The sequence below is a fragment of the Kryptolebias marmoratus genome, linkage group LG6 (genome assembly GCF_001649575.2).
Source record: "Kryptolebias marmoratus isolate JLee-2015 linkage group LG6, ASM164957v2, whole genome shotgun sequence".
Classification (NCBI taxonomy): domain Eukaryota; kingdom Metazoa; phylum Chordata; class Actinopteri; order Cyprinodontiformes; family Rivulidae; genus Kryptolebias; species Kryptolebias marmoratus.
This window is the reverse complement of record NC_051435.1, coordinates 23,458,687-23,486,422: the sequence shown is the minus strand read 5'-3', so window position 1 is coordinate 23,486,422 and position 27,736 is coordinate 23,458,687. Positions and strand designations below refer to the sequence as shown.

Here is a 27,736-nt window from a genome sequence, read left to right as displayed (position 1 = left end):
CTTTAGGGTTATCCTTGGCCTCCTGGTTGTTTCTTTGATTCATGCCCTTCTTACCAGTCTGAGTTTTGATGGACGGCCATCTTTGGCAGGTTGGCTGTGGCGGCATAAGCTTTACATTTTCTAATAAAAAATTTAATGTAGCTCCATGGGATGTTCAGAGTTTGGAATATTTTTAAAACTCCCAGCCCTGGTCTGTACGTTTTCGCAACTTTGTCTCTGACCTGTGTGGACATTTCCTTGGTCTTCATGATGTTTCTTGCCTGGTGGGGTAGTCCGCTCTACTCAGATGTGGGACTGGTGTTGATTCTGAGAACTGATACAGCAGATACATATTATCTGACCCTTAGATCGCTCACAGGTGGATTCTGTTTAACTGATTTTGTGGCTTCTGAAGGAAATGGTTGGCGTTTCAAAGCTAAAGCAGTGAAAACAAACGCACTCACCACTTTTCAGTTTTAGATCTTGTAGAATTAATTAAAAGTTTCTTTATTTTATCTTATTAATCTGGAGCATTTTCTGTACCTCCATTACTTATAAGACTAAGAATATTGACATGTATGATCAAATTTTATTGCGGATCAAATGATTTAGTTTTGTTTCATGCCAAGAAGTCAAAATTTCAGGTCTATCCACACCTACACCCTGTAACAAAAACTCAAGCTTTTTTTTTATAACTTTTAGTCCCCCATAAGGGTATACTGACCAAGGTTGAAGCTTATACTTCAAAATCTCTAGTTTGTTAAAATGTGTAAAACACCAATATGGTGTTTTTGATTCAAAATGGCAGACTTCCTGTTTGCGTTGGGACATATGGCCAAAACTTTTTATTTTTAATCAATCCTGGCCTACAAAATGTGTGTACCAATTTTCATATCTGTATGTGAAATTATAAAAGGTGGCGCTGCTGAACCATTTTTCCACACCTCTTTCTGATTCCTCAAAAATCTATCAGTTTCTAAACGTGCGCCAAATTTCACGAGTTTCAGGCCTCCAAAACAATTCTTATTTGGCAGGAGGAGGAAAAAAACTGGGAATTCAGAAAGCCCTGAGCACCAGTGGCTGCATTCGGGCCCAACAGATATGAAAACCGAACGCGAAGGAGGAAGTAAGGCGCCTCGTCATTTTTCTGGCCTGAACTGGGTTTGTAAACAAGCTCACACTAAAAACAGGCCTCTTCTGCATCATTTGTAACAGATTTATGAAAAGAATAAACCATCACAAGAGACTGAAGGAGAGGATCAAGCCAGAGTTTTAATTGGCAAATCTGGACAGATGGGCTTGAGACAGTGCCTGTGTAAAAATATCTTAACCCTGCCGTGATCATGTGGTGACTACAAAGCTTAAATATTTACTAGCTGGGCAGCTTGAGACTAAATGTGAGAAATTTTATCCTCTAACAAAGAAAAATAACCTAAGAGCCTCTTACTGCACAAAATAAATTACTTCTACAGCAGCAGAAGGAGCAAATGAAACATTAGCAGTCATCACATGACACTTTATAACTGTATACATGTATGTATATATTTATATATAGTATGTGAATATGTACAAACCGGAAAATATATATAAAAAAATCAACTCTGTGCATGGAAGGCAAAAAAAAGCATTTTCATTCATTAAAACACCTAACTTTAAAATAACCTCTTACTGTATTAACAGGTGGTAAACAAGACAGGCAAGAATGCAGGAAAGATGGAGAAAATGATAGACGTGTTGTGTTTGTCTGATAATTTAAGGTTCTGCCTCTATCTGGAAGTGATTGAAATCATCCATTCATTCATTTTTTAACCACTTTTTCCTTTCCGGGTTGCAGGGGATCCTGGTGCCCATCTCCAGGAGTGACGGAGATGTAAGATATAAGATGTAACGATTCCTCTGTCAGTACAACAAACACATCATCAGTGGGCGTGAGTGAGCAAATCAGACACAAATTTCAATCTGATCTGAGCAAGGAAACCAAATCCCTTGCGTTGGTAAAGGTTATGGAAACAGATTGAAAAAAAAGGAGATTAAGTTTTCCAGGAGCAAAGGAAAATTTTAGACTAAAATAAAGTCGTTATAAATTAACATCAAGAATGACAGAGAGAGAAAGTGATTTTGTCCAAGTAAAATGCTAAAAATGCAGAGGACAAAAGTGACAGGAAACTCACTCTATATGGTCTCTGAATGCACACATTACAAACCTAGGGTGAGAATCAACACACACACACACACATCTATCTATCTCATCCACCATGTCTGCAGGCGGAGCTCAGAGAAAGGCACAACACAGGAAGGTTTCAGTCTAGAGAGAGACAGGGTCATCTGACTGCCTCTTTCCACCCAGAAGCTACAGAGCGACGGAGACACCAACGAAGGACGGACTGCTCGATGGGTTCAACGCCATCGCCGGTTCCTCAGATTTGTGCCATGGAAAAGAGCCAGGCTTTGGTCTAAGGTCAGGAAGTCGGCGTGGTACTCTGACATAGTCGTCACTGCAGCTGGACTCTGTACGCACAGATTAGGAGCTTGACCTGAAAAATCAACAGAGAAACCTTGAGCACTCGGTGCTGTGACCCCCGTTTTAAAGTAACAACACCCCAAACTTTCTGTACTGGACGTCAGTTTTGAGCTTCAAATGAAAATAAATAGTTTTAAGCCAGATGTTATTTCTACCTCTTTCTTCATTTTAACAACCCCCCCCAAAATCCCTGTCATGTTTTTATTTCTAATAAAAAAAAAATTTCTTCATGCCACAGTGCAACATTATTGTCCAAAACTCTCAAGTCCTGCTATTAAATCAGCAGACATGTTCTTTTATCACCTTTTACAGACTTTTTAGATAATTTCCTATGAATTCAGCGTCATTTTTCCCGCTGCTCAGTCATTTGGTTTGGCCAAATGTAAACAGTCCCTCATGCTGATTTGTAATGTTACTGAACTTTTAAACAAAACCCTTTTTTTTTTTTTTTAAAGATTTTCTTAAAAAAAAACAAAAAAACTTTGAATGTCTTTTTAGAAATTTATATAGACTCATGTCATTTCATAGGATAATATAAGAAGATAAAACATTTGAAAACTCACAGCACCTACTAGTTCTGGGCGATATGGAAAAAATCCTATATCACGATATGGATAATTTTATATCACGATATGGATAATTTTATATCACGATAACGATATATATCACGATATACCCCAATTATGTACGTTGTCAGTTATTCTCTGAAAAATATGAAAAAAATAATTTCATTTCTTACCTTTTTCAAGCTTTATTTCGAAGTGACATTTAACTGAACTTTTACAAATGAGATCTGCTGCATTTTAGTGCAGCAATATATATGTACCTGTTACGACGTAACAGTATCAAATGACAACAGACTCTATTATCTTCGGCCGGCTATAGTTTCACTTTTTGCAACTTTCCCAGCTCTTTCACAACTTGTTTGACCTCGCACTTTTTGGATTGTTAAATATTCTTTTTCGTGGTTCTTCTTTAAGTGATAGAAGAGGTTTGTTGTGTTGGCGTCAGATGAGAAAACAGTCTAATAGCAGAGTTAGCATTAGCATCAGCAGAGTTAGCATATTACCTTTTTCTGCTCCGTGTCGGACTTCTTGAACCAAATCACAGACGTCCCCTTCGTTTTGGTAAAAGTCTTTCTTCTTGGGCTGCCTGCTAGCTGTCTCTACTTGTTGCGACCCCGGGTTTGATACTTCATGCGTCTCCATCTTTCAGCACTCATGGTGAAAACACCGCGCCACACAGAAAGCCGCTGCCGTAAAGCAGCGTCATGTCGCAAACCCACACGTAAAGCAACGTCATGTTGCAAAACGGAGGTTCTTCTTATTTATCACTTATATAAACTGAATGTATGCAAAGTGACAACACTAATACATTCGTTGTAGCCTACATTATGAAATATTTACATGAATCATTGATACAATTATGATAGAAACGACAGAAACGATAGAGACGATAGAAGAAAATATATCACGATAGACACTTTTCTATCCTCCCCACGATATGTATCGTTATATCGCCCAGCACTAGCGCCTAGTGCTATTAAACATCTGCCACCTCTCTAAGAACAAACTTTTCCACCTGCAGTGCTTTTATCTTTGATCGTAAAAACTATTTCCATACGGTCAAAAAACAGCTGATGTTTCCTCAGCTGTATTTTTAGAAATCTCTATCAATGGAAATTTATCCTGAAGCAGCAGCCGCTCGTGAACAAAGTTTGAGTCGCAGCTTGAGGGCAAATGTCACATGATTCTTCAGGTTTGTCAACGAGACCTTTGTCACAAACATGTAGGCTGTTATTTGTGGTAGTTTGCTAAACTTAGATGCAGCCAAAAACTGAAGAAATGACTTGAACCGCTTCAGGTTTGAAAAGTCTGAGTAAAAGCTTTGTGTTAAGCTGATCAGCAGAGGCCTGGGTTGGACAGATGCAGCATAAAAAGTAAATCAAAACTCTGATTTAATCCTAAATGTGAGCATCTTCAGTTCTTCCTTTAGATTGTGAAAAAATTGGCCAATGACCAATTTTTTTTTCATTCTGCACAATGATCCAGTCAGAATCAGAGACGTTTTAATGAGAGTTTAAAAGTTTACGTGTGTGTATGTGTGTTACTGTAATTTTGTTACCTTTGCTGTTGGTGCTTCAGCCAGACGAATAAAGAGTTTGTTAATACCCGGAACTGGGCTGAAAGAGTAGATGAAGTGACTATCCTGAAACATTTAAGACAAAAGACAATCAGAACAAGGATTAGTTGATCAGCATACAGGACCTCAATTATAAAAATATAGATGTTTTCTGGAATTGGGTGCATTGTGATAATTAACTCATGTCAAGCAAACTGGTCATATATATTCTCTGAAAAAGGAACAGCTGATCGTTAATATTTGCTTTATACCAAAGAAACAGGCCCAAACCAGAGTTATAACAGTTTGGCAAAACTAAGAAAGTTGTTTCAAATTTTGCTATTTCAATCAATGACATTAAATATGTCCATCAAAACATGAAGACATTTAAAGACACATCAGTAATAAGGTCATTGTGCAGACCTGTGTGGGATCTAAACTTCTCTGCTCAGATACATCAGAAACAATGACTGGCACAATAAAGACATCAGAAACACGTGGACAAGTTGTTACTGAGAAACTGCCACTAATTAAACCGGTATATTTTATAACAGGTTTTAAACATTTCACTCCTAATCAGATTCGGGCTGGACAAAACTTTTCCTAAACTAGTTTTTGTTTGTTTTGATGAGCCTCACAGTAAAATTTAAACCATTACTTGAAGTACATTACTTGGAGATTTAGACTGAGATCATTGTATGTTGAGAAATGATGGAGTTGCAGCTGCTTTGGTCAAACATTAAAAATAACATTATAAATGATCTCATACGATATTACGCTCAAAGTATATGCTGTGAATGACTCACAGCTACTACCACATCAAATGATAGTTCAACATCTGTAAAACGGACTAAGTTATAGTCATTCTTATTTTTACTATGTTCAGTTAGCTGTGACAGCCATCTTGAATTGGACAGAAACCAAAAGCTAGGGCTGCAAATGTACATCCTAGGATTACTTTCTGAAAGTTTCATTAAACTCCATCCAGTGGTTCATGAGATATTTTGCTAATAAACAAACAAAACACACAGAGACTCGGGCAAAACCATTATGGGTGATAGGAAACAGCTGCATCTTCAGTCATTGAACCAACCAGGAAAATAGGCAGCTGGAATTTGTCGTTGAGCACGACGGCGTGAACACTGCAGGGTCCGCAGAGCCTAGCTGTGATCTCATTCAGGAAGTTGGCGTGAAAGATGAAGAGCAGGATGCCCGAACCTGTATGAAAGGACGGAGGCATTATGGGAAATGAAAAGACAAAAAACAGAAGAAGGGGATCCTCATCAAAAGAAAACACCAGGAGTAACTAAACCCATGAAGACAACAGCAGGAGCTTGTTTACTGATACTGAAAAACTGAAAGTTTTAAACATCTATTTTTGTAAACTGAGAAACATCTTAATGAGGAACCATATCTGTTTGGCAAAATAGGTAACAGATGACAAAAATGCTTTTAAAATATCTTATCATATTCAAAGTTTTCCCACAATATTGTCTACATATTAATTGACCTTTAGTTTGGCTTTATTTACTCGACAACGACCACCTCCTCTGCTGTGTTAGATGGGGAAGTTGTCCAATTCAAAGCCTAACTAGATGTTAAAAAGTATGAGTGTTTTACCCTCCGGCTGTGGCTGCGACTTGAAGCCAAACTCCATGGAGAAGTCGGGTCCCTCACAAAGCCTGTGGCATGCCAGAGGGAAGACGGGTTCTAGCAGCACCAGACGGGACTCAAAGTATGCTCGGATGGTGTCCTCTGCCACGCTGGACAGCCTGAGAAGGATGATTTTACAATCAGCTACCTCTCGAATGAGTCGAGCTCAGGTTTATGAGATTACTTCTGTCCTTCGAATTCTTCTGCATGTACTCCAACCTTCATTAAAAGCTGTATTTAACACTTACATGTTAATATGATCCTTGACGAGGTCACAAACCATTAGGTTGTTGCTGAAATTGGCGAAGTACAAAGCAGTGTTTTTGTGTTTGGACAGGATGTTGCAGTCAGCTCCGTATTCCAGCAGGAGGCGCACTATGTCAGCATTTCCTCTTTTGCACGCCTGAAGTGAAGGAGAAACATTTACTAAGACAACTTAATTGCTCGGGGCAAAAAGATTAATTTATTTTCCTAAATACTACCATTGCAGGTCTTCTTACATCTTTTTAACCACTCAGAAAGTAAGACTTTTCTGTTCATGTGGTGAATCCCAGGGAGGAAGAGAATTGTTCAGATAATAGAAAACAAATCAGCAGAGTTTATCAATTTAATTGGTAATCAAGTTTGTTTTTTTAATCTAGCCTGGGTGATATATTACTCACAATTAGCATCAGAGTATAAAAGAAGCTTAACATTTAGGGAATAACAAAATTCATCCACTGTGCCATGAAACAGAAAGTGTTATTAAACTGAACCACTAGATTTAAACTCACACTAGATATTTAGTTGTTAGAGCATCAAAGGAATAAACACTGCAGCCTACATTAATTTTATAAATTATAAAAAGGTATAAAATTGTGTAGAGTGACAGAGTTATACAAATCTCTGTGTTAGCTTTCAAGCTAAATATTTTACTGTTGGTGCTGGCACAAAAAACTCAAAACTGATGCAACCCTAATCTGTCCTACAAACGGCTGTAAATTTCTATTTACATTTACAAAACATCTGTCAACTCTACGGAAAGGAAGCATGAGCAGCTCAAATTCAGCTTAAACCAAATAAGTTTTTGTCTAAAATATTACCTGTAAATAAGATTTTTTTTAATTTATTTTTTTTTTACAGAATTTAAACACTAATGACCCAACCAAAAGCAAAACTTGAAAATTCATCAGTAATGCTGTGCACCATTGTTTTTATTGAATCAATAAATGCAAAAATGAACAGAACTACAAATCGTTCTAATTGTACTTATGGTAGATAAGTACCTGAAGCCAACAGAAACAAAAAACCTGTAAAAACGCTCTTTTTTTCCTGACATTATCTACATGATTTATGTGGGTCAAAATTCCAGAGAACAACAACAACAACAACAAAAAAAAACCCTTAAGGTGAAAGGTCGGGTTTTTGTGAAAAACGATTACCTTCATCAGTGCCGTTTCCCCTCCGAGAGTCTGAGCGTTGACGTAGGACCCGGCCTCCAGGAGGATCGCAACAGTTGTCAAGAAATTCTGACGGCAACAAAATAAAGAAAAAACATTACAAGAAGCAAAAGTTTGTTTCTCTATTAGTATCTGCATAAAACAATGTTACTTTGTATTCTGTCAGGGATTTTTGCAAAAAAGAAATCTAAACAAAACTGTGTTTAAACTAAGATTAAATTGACTTATTCTTGTTTTGTTTCTTAAGAATGAAAAATATGATTATAATGAATGGTATGGAGAAGTTCAGAGTGGACCAATTTACACAGGGAAAAGAATGCAACACATGAAGTCAGAGTGAAGCCCCTCGACTCGTTTTGTGTTACCTTTTCAGCAGCGTGCATCAGTGCAGTGGTGCCGTTCTTTTGTCTAGCATTCACTCTCACTCCCTTCTTTATCAGCAGCCTCAGGATGTCGTCCTGTCCGCCGGCTGCTGCCAGCATGCACAACGACATGCCACTGACATCCTGCGGGCAAACAGACAAAAAGCTACATTAACACACAAAACCTAGAAATTTCTCACTTACCGAACAAAAAAAGGACAAACTAGGAGTAACAAAAGGGAATGATTAAAAATAATTTTCACACTTTGATAACATATAATTACATCAATTAACCTTTATATTGTCATTAAATCCTAGTAACTTAAAAAATTTGGTTTGCAACCTTTACAATCAAAAGGGCAATTTCTACTTGTTTAGCTAAATAAAACTTGTCACAGAACCCATCTTTATTTTTTAAGTAAAGGAAACAACTCATTAGTGTCTTAAAATAACACATATAACAACTATTGCTTACTGTGTTATAAAATGAGAGATTTGGAGTAAATTTACTTTTTATTTTTGTTTGGACCAAATAAAAAAAGACCAAAATTCTGTTGATAAAACTTAAACACTGAACTACGCAAGCTCATGTAAGTCCTGTTGTATGTTTTTTTTGGAAATTCTGTTAATATGTATCCCACTTTGAAATAAAAAGGACCTACTTGCATCCTAATAAATGAGTTAACATAAATATTGGGCCAGTTTGTTGTGCACAGTAATTGAAATGCACTTTAATGTTTTCTATTTGGAGCCATGCATGAGTGATTTCATTTGTAATTTTCTTTAATTCATCATTTCATGATGACCGGGAGGATATGCTGGGGCTGGGAGTTGCTAATGTAACTGAAGCATCATGATTATCAGTAGGTTTGACCTGGAGAAAAACTACTTGGAGCCAGAACATCTACCATTATGGAAACATGTTCATCTGTGGAGGCCTCTGTTACGCAAGTTTTTGTCCTGCATTTACTTCAGAAATACCTAGAGAAAAATAAAGATTAGGATGCTACTCTTCAGAGATAAATCCAAAGTGTGAGACTGTTGGAATTATTTTAATTTGAGACTGTCAAATAAATTATCCACAGCTGTAAGTGCTTTGTTCAGTTATGAAATATATAACCAACACTGAATTAGGTAGAAAACTTCATTTCAATGACTTGTAATGTAGTAATCTGGGATATGTAAACAAAACTGCATTTGCCATTTTTTCCTGTCAGTAAGGAGTTAAAAATGTTTACATTTCTAAAGACTTTAAGAGAAAGGTCTGGAATTAAAGAGCAAGTAAATTGATAGATGCGGTTTTTTTTTGCACTATTAGTATTTTTTGTCACATGTATTTCATTCCCGTTTGCTTAAAACTGAAAAGAAAGACGGCTTTGTGATGAATACACATAAATAGAATTAGTGTAAAGAATTTCTATATTAGTGTTGGTCAAAGCAACAAAGAGCCACATGTTGCCCCAGAGCAACAATGAAGCAGACATTTTGAAACAACTGAATGAATGCATTAAAACACAAAACCCATCATTGCCCCTGAGCAGAAACTGCACCAACTTAGAGCCGGACTTTTTAGCTGCTATATCATCATGTCTCCTACTTTATTTTCTTACTGTTATTGCAGTTGTCATGTTAGCACTGTCAGCTTGTACACTGCATCTAACGGCTTATAAGCATAGTTAAAAATCACAAATATCAAATAAAACTGGTAAATATTTTCTCCTTTGGCATTGCCAAAATGTCTGACAGAAAAAAAAATTACAAAAAATTCTGAACATACATAATAAAAAACTAAAATGTTTTAAATATCAAGCCAAAAAGTGTTTTATTGTTGAAGCAGAAATGATAAATTCAGTACAATAAAGCATTAACTGATAGGACACAGTAAACAGGATGAACAGCAACATGTGCTTATACAGTAGCAAATATATATAAAAAAAAAACTATGCAAAGAGGCAAAGAAAAATCTTTGCAACACTAGAAAGCATGACATTTTCCAAAAAACAACCATCTCTAGCTACTGTATGTGTTGTAACACAAATTCCTTGTCATAAGAAAGACACACAAACAAAAAAACACTGAATAAAATGGACTGACCCAGATTTACAACACTCTTCAGTCAGGTTTATGTGTCTGACACTAATGACTTTGGTATAAAAAGATGAACATAGGTTCAACAGGTTCACTACAGCTGCTACTGAATCTAACACAAACATTTCTTTGATAGAGAAATGTCTTCACCTCGATGAAAGTTTCTTCTGATCCCAAAGAGAACCTAAAATGTTACTTTTAATATGAATAAGGATAGCTTTAAAGTCAGCACTCATTTGTCAACAGATAAAAGTTGACTAATTGTGCCTTGGTGAATATTCAGTGTAAAAAAAAGCTGTAAGAAATGAATGAGACCGTTTAGATCAACCACAGGTCAAAAAAGCCTGCAGTCTGAAATGTAGGAAACCTGTGTTCAGCTGTTTGTTTCAAATCCTAACAACTATGGTAAAAACCTCAAGTGCTACTAAAAATTAAAATCAAGAACAAAACTGCACATTTGTTAACAGACAACAGCAACTATCATTTCCATAGGCTGGGAAAGTAACCCATCTCTCTAGGGCACTGATGAAATCTATAACAGTTTAGCTTTTGCTGGACATTAAAAAAAACAACAAAACCCCCCCAGAAAATAAAAATCATACTATTGGGTTATCAGAAACACTTTCTGAACCAGGATCATACTTCTTAAGCTACAAATTGGATGCAGTCAGTGATGGCAAAAAAGCATAACATAGAAAAAAAAGGCAACTGGAAAACAATGACAAACAGCCAGATAAGAAAACGTTTAAAATACAAATGAAAAGAAGACATTAATTCAAGAAGGCTTCACCAAATACATTGAAACAAACAAAAAGTGTCCTCAACAGTCACTGTATAGTGTTTCAAAAAGCTTAGGTTTCCTCATCTTTCCCCATCTGCTAAGAGGTCAACACAAAAAGCTTTACTTTTCAACACCAGGCAGGAAGGTATGAAGGCTACCTACAGTAAAGGCTACAAGCAGAAGCAAGAATACAGTACAATTGGGCTGGGAAATTATTGATGCAAAGCAAGTCAACTCAAGTCCCATGTTGGCAGGATTGACTGCAGACTTCAAAGGTGGTTTTCTATAGAATACCAAAAATGCTACTGAAACAGTACAGGTGAGAAGGATACACATACTGGTTCTAAGTAAAAAAGTCAATTGAGTTTGCACAGTAGGAGACCATTGTCAGAAGAGGACAAGAAATGTCCTAGTCACTGTGAGGGGCATTTCAGTCATCGGTTCACCAGGTTATAAAGTTAGCATTTTTCATAGCCAGTGACTGGAACAAATTTGTAAACTGTGACAAAATAAAGTTCACTTGTTCATCTTAATTAGAACATTTTATGGATATTACTTTGGGTCAGAAAGATTAACAGTGCTTAAAGCAAGCGAGCCAAAATTATTAACAATCTGCTTTAATTAACACAATTTCTTACGCACACTTAAGTGTACATTCATGCAACAAATAACTTGGTCACTGGACTTAATGTCAGGATGCTTTTCAAAAAGTTTAAAACTTGAAGAATGGCAGGACTGTTTGTAAATACCAAAACGGTAAGAGTCAACATACATGAGACAAAAAGCACATATTTTGAAATTTAGAGCCCCAATAAATTGGAAGGTGAAGCCGTAGCCCTCGAAAATCTTATCCCCCTACTGTTTTTGTGCAAGTCCATTATTTACAGTGACAGATAAACTGGACCATCCCACTCAGTGATGGAAGTCTGAATCTCACGTTCTGGTGGTGTACTTTGTTGAGAGACATCCGTTTGACCTTTTCTTTTTAGTGACTGAATGGAGTTATGTACAAAATATTTGACTTCCCTCCACGTCCTGGTGCCAAGCACAGGTTCAGCAGCTAAACATGCATCACAATCCTTTTTTCCGGGCACTTTCACAAGCTTACAAAACTCTCCAAATTGACGCCTCACCGCTGCCTGTTCCTCCTCACTCCACAACCTCTTACTTCTTTTCTGAGGCTTCACGCCTTGCGTAGCTCGTTTTCCTGAAGAAGGCATAGGCGTACTTTCCTGTGCCACGTGTGTGTTTTCAGAAACGGCGTGTCCGTGAAACGACGGGACAACCTGTGCAGTCGTAGGAGCCCTAGGTGGGCTTGTGTGGTAAGCTGGGACACTTGAATGGTTCAGGGGTGCGAATGACGACATGACAGGTCTACTTCTGTCATTTAGTGTTGAAAATGCAGAGACCATTGGTGCACTTAGAGTATTTAACTGCGTGTATGTAGGAACCATTGAAGTGCAGGGAGCATTAAAGTTAGTAAAAGAAGAAATCATTGGTGAACTTGTAGTGTCCTGGGGGGAATACACAGAGGAAGGAAACACACTTGTGGCATTCTGTGTATAAAAAGATGACATTGGAAGATTTTGGTTGTTTTCTGATGTGTACACATGAGACATTAGGGTATTTGTAGTGTTGTGTGGAGTAAATGTAGGGACCACTTGAGTATCTGTAGCATTCAATGCTGTAAATGTAGAAATTAATGGCTGACTTGTATAGAGCATATCTGTACTAGTGGAAGCCAAGGATGCATAACTTGTAGTCATGTCCTGGAAGTAAGGTGATGAGTCGCTCATGTTTGTTGGTGATGGCATGGTCATACAACTTTCTTGCAGGTGATCTGGATTCACTGTTGTCATAGTACACACAACACTTGTGTCTTCTACATTTGTGTTTTTGGTTTCAACTGCAGCTTTTGGACTCTTTGGCTTCAAAACACTTTCATTCCCATCAGACTTTTGCTGGTTATTCCTCCTACGTATTGTTTGCAACGTGTTGTGTACGTAGTTTTTGACATCTGTCCAAGACCTTCCTCCAAGGTCTGGTTCAGCAGCTATGCAAGCATTGCATTCTTTTTTGCCTGGGACCTTCATCCTTGTGATGAAGTCACTCAAGTAACGTTTCACAGCAGTCTGTTCCTTCTCACTCCAGGGTCTTCTTTTTAAAGGTTGTTTCTGTCGAGTCCCTAAAAAAGACAAGTATTAAGAATCATCCAAAAATACGAGAAATATAATGATAAATACTGATGACTGAATTGTACTTTTTCTAACAAAGTTGCATAGTGTTTCACAAAACTGAATAGGGTGAGCTTGGTCAGGTGAAATTTCACAACAGCAATATCTGTCTGAAAAATATTGCATAAGACTCACAAAAAGAACGTTCAAAGTTTAGATTTTAAGAAAAAATGAAGATCTGAATGATATCTGGAGATATCTCCTTTCCGCAAACTGGGAACAGTAAGCAGGGCTTTGTTTCTGAATCTCAACAATCAAGAGGTTAAAAATAAAATTCAATGCATTTAGGGTGAAGCTATTAAAGGGTTTGAAGGTGAGAAGATTTTTAAATTATCTGAAATTCTAACAGGAATCCAGTGTAAAGAGAGAAAGAGAGAATGTTTATGGGTTCTTTGGCGCCAGTCATGAGTTTAACTGTAGTAGGAGCAAAATGCTTTACCAAGAAGAGAGTAGACAAAACTGAGCATAACTTTTAGACCAGCAGAACACAGATATGACCTGATTTGGTAAAGTCTGTCTTCAGCTAAATAAAAGAAAATATTAAATTTTAGGGGACAGCACTGATTGACTTCTGACTAATCATTATTGAATTTAAAGAAATTCTGATCCATCCAGAATTTCTTGTCAGAAACAAACTAAGAATAGTAACACTCCTGGGTTTTATTTTTGTATTTTACCACCATGTGGAGTTGAGTGTCATTTGCATAGAAATGGTAATATGCATCATAGTTCTAAAGCAGAAACAAATAGAGAAGAGGACTAATCTTTGGGGTGCACTAAAATTCAACCAAGCCATTATATCTGTGAAAAGTGTTGGCAACAGTTCTGTTTGAGAGGTATGAGCATAATAATTTGAATGCCAAGTTATTAATTTAAGACCAGGAGTCCAGGTAGCAGTTGTGTCTAAAAGTAAAACTTAGCAGTCTCTATTGAAGAAAAGAGAATTAAAGATTTGTCCAAATCCTAATTTTAATCACTGGTTTTTCAAAAGTAATAAAACATTGGGATGTTTAAACACCCACTGCTTCATTGCATATGCACACATTTTATCTTTGTATTAAATGTTTCTAATAGTGTTGAAAGACCTGAAAGATGTAAACTGATATACCAAAGAATAAAGTAAGAAATAAAGAGGGCGGTAGTTACCATCTTTCGGAGTGCTCGGTGGACTTGATGGGAGTGCTCGATCCATTTTCAACAGTTGTTTGCTCACTTCTTCCAGCTGGGATGCATTTTGGGAAAGGCTGTAGCATTCTAGGCTGCTCCTTCCCAACAGCTTTGCCACTTGATCCAGTTCACATTCACTAAGGTTCATTATCTGCCAACAGCAGGCGATTTGTTCTCTTAATGATGAAGACAGAAGTGCTTCTGGATTTTTCACTCCACATTCCACAGCAGCCCTTCGAAAACAATCCAACCCTCGAATAAATGATGGACCTTCAGTTCTTGCAAACAGGTACGGGTTAGTTTTTGACACACCTGCTTGCTCTCTATTTTCAACAAGCAAGTCAATCGATGAAACCATTCTGTCCGTTAACAGAACCAGCATGTTCCGTCCAAACTGTCCTTCTAGCTCCAGTCTTGTAAAACTTGAACCAAGATCCAACTCCAATTTTGTGCTTTTTCTTACTTGATCTGTTGAGGGAATAAATGTTCCCCTGCTTTTTCTCTGAGTGTAAGTTTGTAAGAGAAGCCTGCCAATATTTCCCACTCTGCCTCTGTTGAAAAGACAGACATTTGCCAAAGTGGCTTCGCCAAGCTTTTTCCAGGTTGACATGCTGGGATTTTCTTTTAGCTCAGTCCTTGCTTCATCCTCTTCCCCGGTAATAAATCTGTGGAGTTTCATCAAATCTTCCGTCACGGTTGATTTGTCTACCTCAACTTTTTTGACCTCTTGTTTTAAAGAGTTGACAAGCGCTTTGCGAGAAAAGCACTCGCTCCATTTTGTATCAAGTAGGTGTATGAAACTTTTTAATTCACTTTCCGTTTCGCCGTCCTCAGTCATGCGACTTTCTCCAAAAGCTATCTCTGCTGCACGCTTCAAAGAGTAGCCGATTTTTGAAACAAGAGAAATAGTTTTAAACTTACTGGAAGTGGGGTCAAACCCTCCTACTTTTTTGACCCCTTCAACAGCTAGGTCAAATCTGGATGGTAGACATATTTCATGCAGGTACTTCACGGTCTTGTCAAGCTCATTTACAGCAAGCACAAATCTCCCCAACTCCCTCATCTTTTGTGCAATATAAGCAAACTGAGACTTGTCATTGTCATATTTAGCTGACAATGCATTGCCATATTTACAAATAAGCGGGTCAAATCTGATGTGTTTTGAGATGTCATCTTGATGCATGATGTTGATGATTTCCTTGCAGCTTCCAGTCAAAAACTCTGACATTGGAATCAGGCTGGAGACAGCATTATGCCCATTGTTTCTGTTTGTATTTTCAGCAGATTTCTGATCTCCCTTTCTAACTTTACACGACTGCTCATGTCTCCATAAATCAGTTTTTCGATAAAATGCAAAACAGTGCTGACAAGGCAAGAAGTCACGCACGGGTACAGTTGCTTTCTTCGCTTGTTTCTTGGTCACAATTTCTCCCTCGCCGCTTTTGAGAACTTGACAATTGTGCTCATAATCTCCTTTATTGCGAATTTCATTAAGCAATGTCTGTCTGACTTTGGAACCTTTGGGGAAGTGTATGGCATGTGCAACATCTGTTTCTTCGGCATGTTTATTTTCCAAATGCTTCGCAAGTTGAGGAAAGGCCTTTTTGCAATACAAGCAGAAGTGCTTTTTAGAGGGTTCCTTTTTGTCTTTTTTTGAATTGGTAGCTTTTGTTTCAAGCATTTTCTTAGACATCCTCAGACTTGATCGTGTTGGTTGTCTGATCTCCACAGATTTCCTCTGACGATGTGATCGTGTTCTTACCATTACTTCTGTGGCTGACTTAGAAGAATTTTGATCTGTGCCACCCAAGTTACCTGAAATCACATCCTCTGCTTCGTTCCATGAATCACTTGCTTCTTTGGCAGACAAGACTTTTTTATCCATGCTTTTTTGTTCTGTTCCATTATCTTGCATTTCTACCTCTTCTATGTTTCTTATTATATCTGACATATTCAAAGTCATTTTATTCTCTGATAAATTGTCATCCTTTGCTAACTTCTGGTTTTCCAATTCTTGACTTTGTGTGACGGATGGTTTGCATGCTTTGCTTTTAAATCCAGTATTATTGCTCCCGGCTTGTGTACTTTCACTTTCCCTCACTGTCACTTGTTCAGTGTTTGTACTGGTCGGGCAATTTAAAAAACTATTGTTACTTTTTGGAAAATCCAAGTCTTGTTGCATATTCGTTTTTGCTGCAGCTGGAATACCCTCTTCACTTCTTGCATTCTCAATGTCAGAAGTGAATCTAAGAGCACCACTTGAACTTCGCTCTTCAACCAAGTTCCTCTCTCCTTCAAATGATCTCCTCTCATCAACAGTACACGCCTGTAAAAGAACAAGTATATGTAAGACTCATCGCCAAATTAGGCCCCAGCAATAATTTGAGTGAACTTAAAACATGTTTTAGAAAATAAAAAAATGGGAGGGAAAGCAAAAGCTGAAAAATTTGTCTACATTTTGGTTAAGTGGATTTACTTTTTTATATATTTTGTTTGATGTATTGGAATTTATTTTGTAAATTCCTATGCACATTTTAAATTGCTCTTTTAACACTTAAGCACCTTGGCGACGCCCCATTAAAATGTTGGACACACATTGCTATTTAGCCTAACATTTGTATCAAAAACCCAAATCTTCAGTACAATAACCACATGTGACCCATTTAAGAGCAATTAATAGCTTTATTGGATCAAGCAGCGTTTTGACAGGGTAAATGTCTAACCAGGTAGTCATAGCGTGCTGAATGAAATGCTACACGAATTAAACAGAACATGCACTGATACTTAATCTACTGGCATGACATGAAATTTTTGACTTAAACATAAGAGACACCTAACTTTAAGTTGAATTAATATAAAAAGAATAATCGTTTGAATTCATGCATGCTGCAAACAACATGCAAGTTAAACACACATGGCATTAAAAATATTACGTTCTAAAATCACATATATTAAGTACCTGCTTTAAAATGGCTCATCTTTTCCAGCAACTTCATGCAATGCCGTCTTTAATTGGGCTGTTCACTGCAAAGAAAGATGACAACATAGTCTCTAATGTTCAAACATTATACAAATATAATATATATAAAAATTTATTGAAGACATCAAAATAAAATTACAAAATTATCAAACCATTTTAGACCGTATCAAAATAAAACCATTTGTATACAATGGCATGCATTAAACTTTAGCAAAACACTGAGCAAGGGTTTGTATTTTGAAGGTTTTAAAACTTAATATACATGAAACTCAAAGAACAAACCATGAAAACATGGTTTGATATTAACAAAAAATAAGGTGACTAATTGAAAGTATAAGTACAATAATACATGACGGTTATTCTAAGTAAAATAAAGCCCATTTATGTCATCAAGCCAAAAACAATATACATTTTTGTCTACTTCTTAGATATTCCACCTATTAGAACAATACAATTTGGATTCAAAGTAGATAAAATGTTCCTTTGGTTCTTTAACATGGTTCCGCTTTAGATTAATAGATTAACTAACAGTTAATAGTTCTAGATAAGATCCAACAAATTGTTGGAATCAGAAGAAGAACGTGAAATATTTAAAATCTCACAACAAAGATTCACTTTATTTTTGTTAGAAATGAAAGCATATTCTTACCTGATTTGGTCGAAGAAGCAAAGTCACAACAAACATCTTGAGGTGTTGATTTATTTGAAGACATCCAGCAGTAAAGTCTGATTGCAGATCTTGAAGAACTTGGTGCACAGTTTGGAAAATATACCCCGACCCATTCGGCCATAAGGCATATTTGTGGTAATGATTGAGATCATTTAAATGCAATGAGGCAGACTAATCTCAGCCATAAGTAGTAGCCAGAGTGACCAATTTCCCATATTAATTTTCTTCTCATCTGCATTTCTATTTAATTACTAAAAAGTTATAAAAATACATTTCAGAGGTCACTGATCAAGTCAAACAGATTATATAGAGATGGTATACTAGCGACAAAAACTATTCCTGAACTACAATTTTAAGTAAAGTGCTGCGCACATATAGGACGTGTCAAACATTTTCACACACTTACTGATTTATTTTGCATAAGCAGATGTGCTCAAAAGTTTGACTGGCACTTTTGTGTTACTACTTTACTTCTAATTCCAATAAATCTGTAACTTTGATGCAGTTGTCAAATCATATATTTAATGTATTCAATCTAATCAATGCTTTATGCAACAACCACAGCCTTGATGTGCATGTTATTGTACATTTTGTCATCATGGACTCCATCCCCTCCCATTCATACACTTGGGGCAACCAAGGTGCAAGCTGTAAAATGTGCTTTTATCTTGAAATCAAAGGCTCAGAAAGCTTTTTTACTGTATGTAACAACACAAAATAAAATAAGGAACAAGCTGACCAGTAAAAAAAAAATGGATGGCTGGGTGAATGACTCAATAAAAATGATCAATAACCCTTTGAATGTGAAGGCACATACCTCCTGTTCAAGGTTGTAGTCCTCTTTGGAATTCAAGGCCAACTTTACAGCCATGTAGTCTCCACTTTTCACAGCATCTCGCAACTCACCTGACGAACGCAAAGCACAGCCGAATGAGGTTCAGAGAAAGGAAAACATACTTTACAATTTGTAGAAACAGAGAGAATACATTTCAACGAACTGAAAAGTCTAACCCAGACTCACTGGGTTTTGTTTATTTTATGAAACATAAGTCGGGTTCAGTTGTTACTAATGCAACAAATGTTAAGTTTTGGCAGTCTTACATTCTTGCTGACCAAGAAAATACACCAACATCTGGCTGCTGTAGCGCTACAGCAGCCAGATGTTCACAGACGCGCGCGCACACAGCTGCTAGAAAATAAAATAGTTGTTTTTTTTAAACCTGCTAAAATGCACTCTGTGAAGTTAGACAAGTTGTCTGTCTGCTACATTTCCCAGGAAACGTTTGGAGCACAATCTGAGCCCCAGTTTGACTGATTAATGCTGTACCAGACCAATCTTGTATCGAGTTGCGTTCTCCCACCAGCTTCGACCTGTTTCCTCTTAACCTCTGATGTTTTAAGTAAATTCTAAAAGAAAAGATCTCAATCTCTTTTTGTCCTGCTTTTGTTTATTATAGCAATGAAACAGGTCCTGACGGATGGAAATCTAGTAAACTTAGGTGGTGAGAAAAACAACCTGAAGGAGGACCACATATATAAAAACCACCTGTGTGTTAATGTGCAGATTATATGTTACGATATAATGTGTGTAAAATTATGTCTGCCTGATTTAATTATAGATAATGTTACTGGCTAAATAAAAGACAAATTAATATATAATGCATACAGGTAATTACAATTCATATACATGATATGAAAAGCATAGGCTAAGTTAAAGGTATATTTGTAAATGTTACAGTCTCCATTATTACATTTTAAACAGTTCTGTTGTAATTGTTTCTCTCCTTTTTCTGATAGGCAAAGTCTTGTGATTGAATTCCTGAAAAAGGATTTCCCATCATGATTTGCTGCAGTTCCTTACAACATGTAGAGCATTCAGCCGTTTTTATATTTACATTCATAGATAATAGCAGCTTCTTTTTTTTTATTTTTGTCATGCTGGATTTGGAAACTTTTCATTTTGTATCAAACAATAAATGTCCAAGTTGACATCACGTCTCTTGAACAATAAGCAGGTATAGAAAATGGAAATGTCAGTCAGAACATAGTTGTCCAAGATGCAGAAGGAAAGACTCACTGGGTGATAATGGTGGCCCAGATAAGATCTCATCTTCTCCATTCAGATGCTTCTGGAAGTCATCCAGAGTCATCCAGTCCAGGTTGAGGTCCATTCCCAGACTCAAAGTGGCTTGACCTTTTTCTGTACAAGACACGACAGAGACATTAGCTGGCCACTTGAAATCCTGAGTACTACATTCAAACACTCTTCTGATTCTTCTGAAGCTAGAACTGGAATGAGCAAATTTATTATAATACGATGTAAAAACAACAATGTGACATTTGGACCTTACCAGATTTGTCAGTGGCTTCTGATGACTCCTGATTCTCATCACACGCCACATAGAGTCTGGGCTCACTGTCCTCTCTCCTCTTCCTCCTGTCATCGGCTGATGTTTTCTTCTCCCAGCCTGGACGCTGCCCTTCCTCTGGCCTCTCCTTTCGTTCTCTGAAATCATCTGTTGGCCGTGCTTTTCCGGAGGATTCCTCTTCTCGCTCGTCACTGTCCAGGGTGAAGCCATAACTCTGGCCTGGTCTGGAAACTGAAGGCAAAAAAAGACGGAAAAAAAAAAAAAAAAAAAAAAGAAACCCATCACGCTTCTTGGACAACCTTTAACCATTCATCAAAGAGGCCAATATAGGAAACAACACCTTCTTTTTCCTCTTAAGAACAGACTTATATTTATTTAGCATGATCATGTTGGAACAGAAGACACTAAAAAGTGCAGCGTTCATGGGAAAGCCCTTGTGTTCGTATTAACACTTCTGCAGCTTGAGTGTGCTAACAACTGAAAAACAACTTATAAATAAATGAATAATGTAGATGGAAAACTCCTGTGTCTATAGTTCGATCTATTGTGAATGTGTGCCTACGTTGTTGTACGGATTTGCATTCTGAAATAATATCTACAAGTACTGTCAGTATAAACAAGACATTTAAGTGAAAGGTTTAAAATAATTTTTACTACACCAATGTTATCTTTCAGAATGACACTCCAGTTATCACTGATAATGTGTCTAAAAACGATAGGTGTATCAGATGAATAGTTCCTAAAGCAAAAACCTGAGATAGTAGCCGCCATATAGGCAGTTTGTTTCTTCTCTGCAGGACTACAATGATTCTGTTAGGAATGACTGCTGGTTTTTGGTCATTCCTGTGACAACATAAGAGCCTGCCTGACTATTGTTACAGTTCCTATGATTTTAAACTTCTTCCCAATACTATATCCAGTAAGTTTACTGTGAGCGCCATCTCATCAAATTTTAAGGCTGGCACTTGATGTTTCTATTTGACTTCTGCATCTCTTGCATCAACCACCTGCAGACAGCAAGTGCTTTCTGTAATTTCCATATTTAAAGTTGACAACATTCTGCTCAAATTACAAACAAGTGTTTTTTAAATAATTCAGAATGTTCAATTTTTCACAGGTTTACTTAAAAAAATAAGTCAGCCTCTCAGGACAAAAACCTACCATAATTGCAATTATGTCAAAAAACAGATAAGACAGTCAGAACCTAAATAATTTTATTTTATTTTTCATTACTTTTTTTGTTTAATTTTTTATTAAATAAGTTTAGGTTTTTTTGTCACATTTTTAAATACCTTTTTTAAAAATGTCTGTGTTTAATGCATACCATCTGGTTGCTTGGTCCTGTCTGTCTTGTCGGCCTCTGGTTTCTGAGAAGGAGACTCTTTGGACGACTTGGAAATCTTCTCAATCTTTCCTATTAACTAATACCAAGACAAACAGAAAAAGTCACTCAAAACACTCTGCAAACAATCAGCGTATTGTTGTGGATTAAGGCCATAACGCCGCGCTTCGTATGAACATAACAAACTGAATAAAAACCATACCTTTGTGGGTTTGCTGCTGCTTTTCTCTGCAGCCGGTTGATGAGTTGGTGGCCTGCGGGGAGCCCGATCTTTGGCCTCACAGTTTAGCAGGAACTTTTCAAACAGGTTAGTTGAGCCACTGGCATCCTTCTGTGCCAACACCTCCTCTTTAGCTCCATCATCCTCCTTAACCTTGTTGGTACTCACAGCTGTAGAGGAGGACGAGGATGAGGAGGAGGAGGAGGAAGGGACTTTTTGTGGTCCCGATGTGCTCTCGCTCCCTTTGCTCTTAGCCTTTTTATGTAGTGTGGAGCTATCGCTGGAGTCTGATTGTGGAGCAGTATCCTCCTTGTTTTTAGAAATGTGACTTTTGAGTTTTTGTAGGCTGGCTTCTTTCTGGGTGCTGTCTATTTTCTTACTCTTTTTGTCAGAGATAAAGTCCTTAATGCCCTGCAGCTTGACCTCCCACTTGCCCTTCTTTTGTTTGAACTTATCATCCAAACCTGCTTTTTCCCCTGACTTGGTCACAGTCTCCGCCGATCCAGAGTCGTCCATCTGCGACTCCGATGGACCGTCACTCAGATCTTCTTCTAGAGGAGCAGCGGCTTCATCTTCAGAAGTTTCAATTTTTCGCTCTTTCTTTGCCTTCTTTTTCTTTCCCTCCTCTCCTTTGTCTTTCTTATGCTTTCCTGCCTCTTTTGCCTTCTCCTTTTTGTGTTTTTTGGAAGGAACGGGCTCGTCGTCATCTTCGTCAGAGTCAGCAAAACGCTTTTTTGTTTCAGTCTTTTTCTCCTTGGGAGAAGAAGGTGGGGTCGGGGCTCTCTCCTCTTCCTCATCCGTTTCCGGTGCTGGAAGGGGCCTCAACTCATCCTTATGTTTGTCTTTCTTTTTCTTCTTTTTCTCCTTTTGAGGTGGCTCTTCCTCCTCTTCTTCCCTGATTTTCTTCTTTTTCTTTTTCTTCTTGACGGGTAATTCGGCTGGACGTTCTTTGTCACTCTCACTCTCCGAGTCTGCATCAAAGACGTCACTCTTTGTTGGCAACACCTTCTGATGAGAGAACAGGAAACACAAAGTCACAACAATTAAATCTGTAATCATTTTTAAAAGAGCACTTTAGTGAACGGATAATCCAGCGCTGCTGTTTATCTCAATAAAGTTTATCTGACTTTAACCCTCCTGGTAAATTTGTTTCTCAGGCACAGAAAGGATGTTCCTGGGTCAAATTGACTTTTGAGCTGTCAGCTAAAATCTGTCAGTCACTTGTCATTGTCATCCTACTGGACCCTGATAATTCATTTTCTGCAGTTTTGTCTGATGTATTTGGGGAAGAAACTCAATGCATTTCCCTATTTTTGATATAAATGTCTTGCTCATAGAATAATGAATAGTGATTTCCTCATCTGATTCATAATCAGACTCATCAGAATTGACCTCAAGACGGTCTTTATCTTTAAACACATCCTCTTCTATTTCACTGTCATGATCAAAGATGAGTTCAAGAGGCTGCAGGGCTGTCACCTGTTTACTTCTGATGCTCATTTTGTAAAGCTTTGATAAAGAGTATCACTTGTAGGAGCAGAGTGTAATGTTGGTAGGACTCTTTTGCAGAGAATCTTTATATATTTTGCTCCACTTAATGTGGGTGGAGCTCACCAGCAGGAACAGAAAAGGTTCTCAGCTAAAAAAAACCAACATGTATTCTTGCACTTTACAGAAGAGGTCAAGAGAACAGAGTGTGTGTGATTGGGGTGAAATATGTGTCACAGTTGCAAAGAAACACATTATTTGACATTTCTGACCACTTAGACCGATGAGTCAAATTGAGCCAGAAAGTGTCTACATAGCAGAGGAGTGAGGGGGGTTGTCAATAGGTGAAATTAACAATTTTCATTTTATATGTTGATTATACTTACAACAAAGCCAAGTACAACTTTAAAATTAGTCAATTTGATCTACAACATGGAAAGGTTCAATGAAAAAGAGAGAACAGTCAGCCACATGACCTAAACAAGTACTGATATAAATTTTAAATGGGAGAAAAGGATAATAGTCTTAATATTTAGGTAAGTCACCTGTGAGTTTTTGAACCAGTCATAAAGCTGTTGCTCATCCCAGGAAATCACAGTGAGTAAAAGCCAACATATGCCCCATAAGGCTTGTCTACAAAGGTATTATTGTTTACACTAATTGAGCATTAGCTAAACCTGACTATCTCGTAAACTTACCACACTTTTCTTGGATTCAGCTTCTTTCTTGGCTTTAGCCTCAGTCAGATGCTTCTTAAAAGTCAGAAGGACTTCACGGCAGTCCTCTAAATGGGCCTCTGGCTCCCATGTGTCATCGTCAGAGCAGTAATTCTTCCAGCGAACTCTGTAGAGCACTTCACCCTAAAAAAACAACAAAGAAAAAAAGATGTTTAGATTAGACTCTACCCTCTATTCTGAACAGTCACAGAAGCTGATACATACCAGAAATTAACTACAGACCATTTTTATAGGAAAAACAAATCCTGCATGCACACAACCACAGCTATCAGACAAAATTAAATTACTTAGAGTGACATTCACTTTTTCCCCCAGAATCAGGACATTTTTATTGCCAAGCAGTTATACAACTTAGTTATACAGCTATGAGCAATTTGCTTTGGTGTTGGTGAAACAAAAAAAAAACAATAAGATTGACACAAGGAAATTAGCACCTCCTGATAACACATCTAAATACAAGGTAGTCTAAAAATGTGTAGTTGCCTGTGTGCAGGTTATATAGTGCAGTCTGACAGTTCCAGGATGTGTGAGTGTGTTGTGATGGGCGTGGTGGTGGTGGGGGGGTAGACAGGGGGGAAGAAGGTTGCCCTGTGGTGTGAAGTTTTGGTCTCGACTGACTGTAACCCCCTCCCAGAGGGGAGCAGCGTGAACAGTTTGTGAGTCAGATAAGGGCAGTATTGTCAGCAAATGTCAGGATTTTTGACAGATTGGTGGGTGAAGGTACAGCTGTTGGTGTAAAAAAGAGCAGGGGGGAGGGGGGGAAGCACAGCCTTGAGGGGTTCCATTGCTGATGGTCATCGTGTCCAAGATGAGCTTTCACCTGCTGTTTCCTGTGAGTCAGGAAGTCTGAGATCCACCTGCAGGTGAGGCCTGGAACGTTCCTCTCGCAGAGATTGTTCCGCAGTCAAGCCAGAACACTGTTGTTAAAGGCAAACCTGAAGTCTACGAACAGTATTCTTGAGTAGGACTCAGGGGAGTCCAGATGCTAAAACAATAAAACATACAGTCATGTTGACAGTGCCGTTCCAGAACTGTTGGCTCTGTCAGCAAACTGCAGGGCTTCCAGAAGAGGGTCTGTGATGTCTCTGAGGCAAAACAACACCAGACATCCAAAAGACTTCACCCCTACAGAGCTCGGGTTGATGGGTGTGTAGTCATTCAGGCCTGTGGTCTTTGGTTTCTTGGGAATAGGTATGATGGTTGAGGTCTTGAAACAAGCTGGCACACAGTGACATATCACCGAACACAGGAAACAACTGATATACGTAGTGCTTCAGGGTGGGGGTGAAGATGGTGGAGGTGTTAATGTGGAGTCTGTTGAAAGGAGAGCGCTGGAGGTGTTAAGGAACGGGGAGGTAGGTGTTCTTCTCAAGGCGGCACCAGAAGGTGTTACGGGTCATTTGGAAGGTGTAGGTCAGCGACAGAGTGGGGGGCTTTGGGCTTGTAGCTGCTGATCTGCCTGAGCCCTTCACCTACAGGTGCAGACTCATTAGCTAAGAGCTGCTGCCGTAGTTTCTCAGCTTCAAGACGTTTAGCATTTCTCAACACCTCGCTAACCCTGGCCATCTTGGATGGCGCCCCTGATTTAATTCCACAATCGTACTCCTGTGAGATTAAACCCCAAAAAACATTTACTTAGATTACAGGTGAGAAAAAGAAACACATTTAAAAGCTGCACTGACAAACTTCGTAAAAAGTGGAACATATTGCTGCACATTACAGATATACTATTATAATATTTTTTCCTATTTTTTTTAAACCACAATAATGACCGAGTCTGCATTAATCTTCACTCACACATTATTAGACACGAACACTTATCATGGCTTATCACAAAGCATGTTTTTTAAACAAACAAACAAACAAAAGAAGCATAAAGCAAAAACAAACTTGACAGTTTAAAGGAAATTATAAATATCTAGATCCTACTAAAAAAAAACCACAAGCAAATATTTAGTTTTCTTATTCCTGGTCAAATCTAATTAAGTAAATCTAGTATTTCATTTTAAATCTGTCAACCTAAATTTGATCTACTGAAGTCTGATCCATTTTCAAAATGTAGAAACTTGTGTCCCAAATAACACATATTTGAAATCCATTAGGAAAATGGGCTTTTTGGAGTAATTTCGAGGTTAGCTCAAAGCTGACTACAGCCTAAGGTGTTGATGTGAGTTTTGGCTCAGATTAAAGCCCACATTTCAGCCTCCATCCTCCGAGCTGCTCTTTTGTTTGCAGATGTCCTGACTCCACCTCCCGCCCAGCGTCACCACAAACTACAACCACACAGGCGAACCGGGGTTTCCACAGAGCACGGCACGCTGCAGGTTACCTAATCATGAAATTATTGCTACAAACTCAAGACGGGGACGATAATATATTGTACGAACATAAAGCCACCCATGTAGTTCCTGCCCGTCTCCGGCTGTCCCTGCGCGGAAAGGCGGGGGGCGGGGGGACACCCTGAACAGGTCGCAGGAGCACTAAAAATAAAAAAGGGCTTTCTCGGTGTGCTGTAGTAACACGATCTGCAGCCACGACGCTAACAAAAACAAGCCACACAAGAGACTTTAGCTAATTCCCATAAATCAGCAGAGGCACATTTCCACCGACAAGTCTTCTGCGCAGTCGAGCTGAGAGTTTTCTCGCTGGTCTGCAGCGGCCATGAAGCCTGCAGCCCGTCCGTCCTTGGCCTCAGCGGGGGGAGAGGCGAGCGGACATCATGGGAGAGAAGTTGAGCTGGGAATCGATGCGCTGCGCGGACCGAGCGAAAAGCGAACGCGAACACCTCACCACGAGACCCGAGGGCGGCACATTGCACCGAAATGTACTCGAAACGCATTTACAGAGAGGCGCTTCGCCCTCACGGTGGATCTGAGCGCCGCCGTAGGTGGGCTATGCGTCGTTAGTGTGGAAAAAAAATGCCAGCCATGTTTGCCCAGCTAGCCGGACTGCTACTTAGCAGCTAGCCATACCTCCTCCACCCGCATGTCTATGATCCGCTCCACTTCGTATACGTCCTCCTCCTCGTCCTGTTCGCTCTCCGCGGGTTCTACTTTGTCGGTTTCAGCCGCCATGGCTGCTGGATTGTGCAGTTAACTAAAATGACGCAATTTTGTTTCCAGCGCACGCCGAGGCCGCCGTGTTGACAGAGGTACAGCGCTAGCGCACCTGGCGGTAGTAGTGTCCGCTTTACAGACAGTACTGAGCGCAGAGCAGCTACCGCCCATTCTCACCGTGCTGCGTTCAAACCAACTCGGAATCTTGAGGCGTGTACTTACTTTACATAATTTACTGACAACTCCGTAACTTACACGGACAATTTAAATATATAATATATATTTGCGGGAAAATTTGTTAATTTTGCGTTATTACACAGTAACTAGTTAAATGACGAAAACCAAAGAAGGTAAATATTTATAGACAGAAAACAAGCTTGTTATATTAACTGTTAAAACGGGGGGTGTATGGTACCTGGATGTCTTATTAATACATAAGATAATAACGTGTTGTGAAACTAAAAGTATTGATACTACTGTCTGTGTCATGATAACGGTCCACAGTTTTATTATATCAAAAGTAAAGTAC

General features: G+C 38.4%; 1 protein-coding gene across 4 annotated transcripts; it reads right to left on the bottom strand.

Moving 5' to 3' along the window:
* Window positions 1-1,231: 1,231 nt before the first annotated feature.
* On the bottom strand, window positions 1,232-27,367 carry mphosph8 (M-phase phosphoprotein 8). 4 transcript variants are annotated; one of them, XM_017430170.3, is made up of 14 exons: window positions 27,124-27,359; window positions 24,113-24,274; window positions 21,909-22,934; window positions 21,689-21,785; window positions 20,347-20,595; window positions 20,073-20,195; window positions 18,813-18,901; window positions 8,079-8,219; window positions 7,696-7,782; window positions 6,523-6,677; window positions 6,242-6,393; window positions 5,715-5,839; window positions 4,625-4,708; window positions 1,232-2,513 (listed from the first exon to the last, which is right to left on the bottom strand). In XM_017430170.3, the coding sequence occupies exons 1-14, from the start codon at window positions 27,223-27,225 to the stop codon at window positions 2,472-2,474; spliced, it is 2,634 nt and encodes an 877-aa protein (XP_017285659.1). In that variant the 5' UTR covers window positions 27,226-27,359; the 3' UTR covers window positions 1,232-2,471. The 4 variants fall into 4 exon arrangements, with proteins under 4 accessions (XP_017285659.1, XP_017285657.1, XP_017285658.1 ...); XM_017430168.3 differs by lacking the exons at window positions 1,232-2,513; window positions 4,625-4,708; window positions 5,715-5,839; ... (2 more) ...; window positions 7,696-7,782; window positions 8,079-8,219 and adding exons at window positions 9,881-13,129; window positions 14,325-16,671 and having other exon boundaries at window positions 27,124-27,367; XM_017430169.3 differs by lacking the exons at window positions 1,232-2,513; window positions 4,625-4,708; window positions 5,715-5,839; ... (2 more) ...; window positions 7,696-7,782; window positions 8,079-8,219 and adding exons at window positions 9,881-13,129; window positions 14,325-16,671 and having other exon boundaries at window positions 21,909-22,931; window positions 27,124-27,367.
* Window positions 27,368-27,736: the final 369 nt, after the last annotated feature.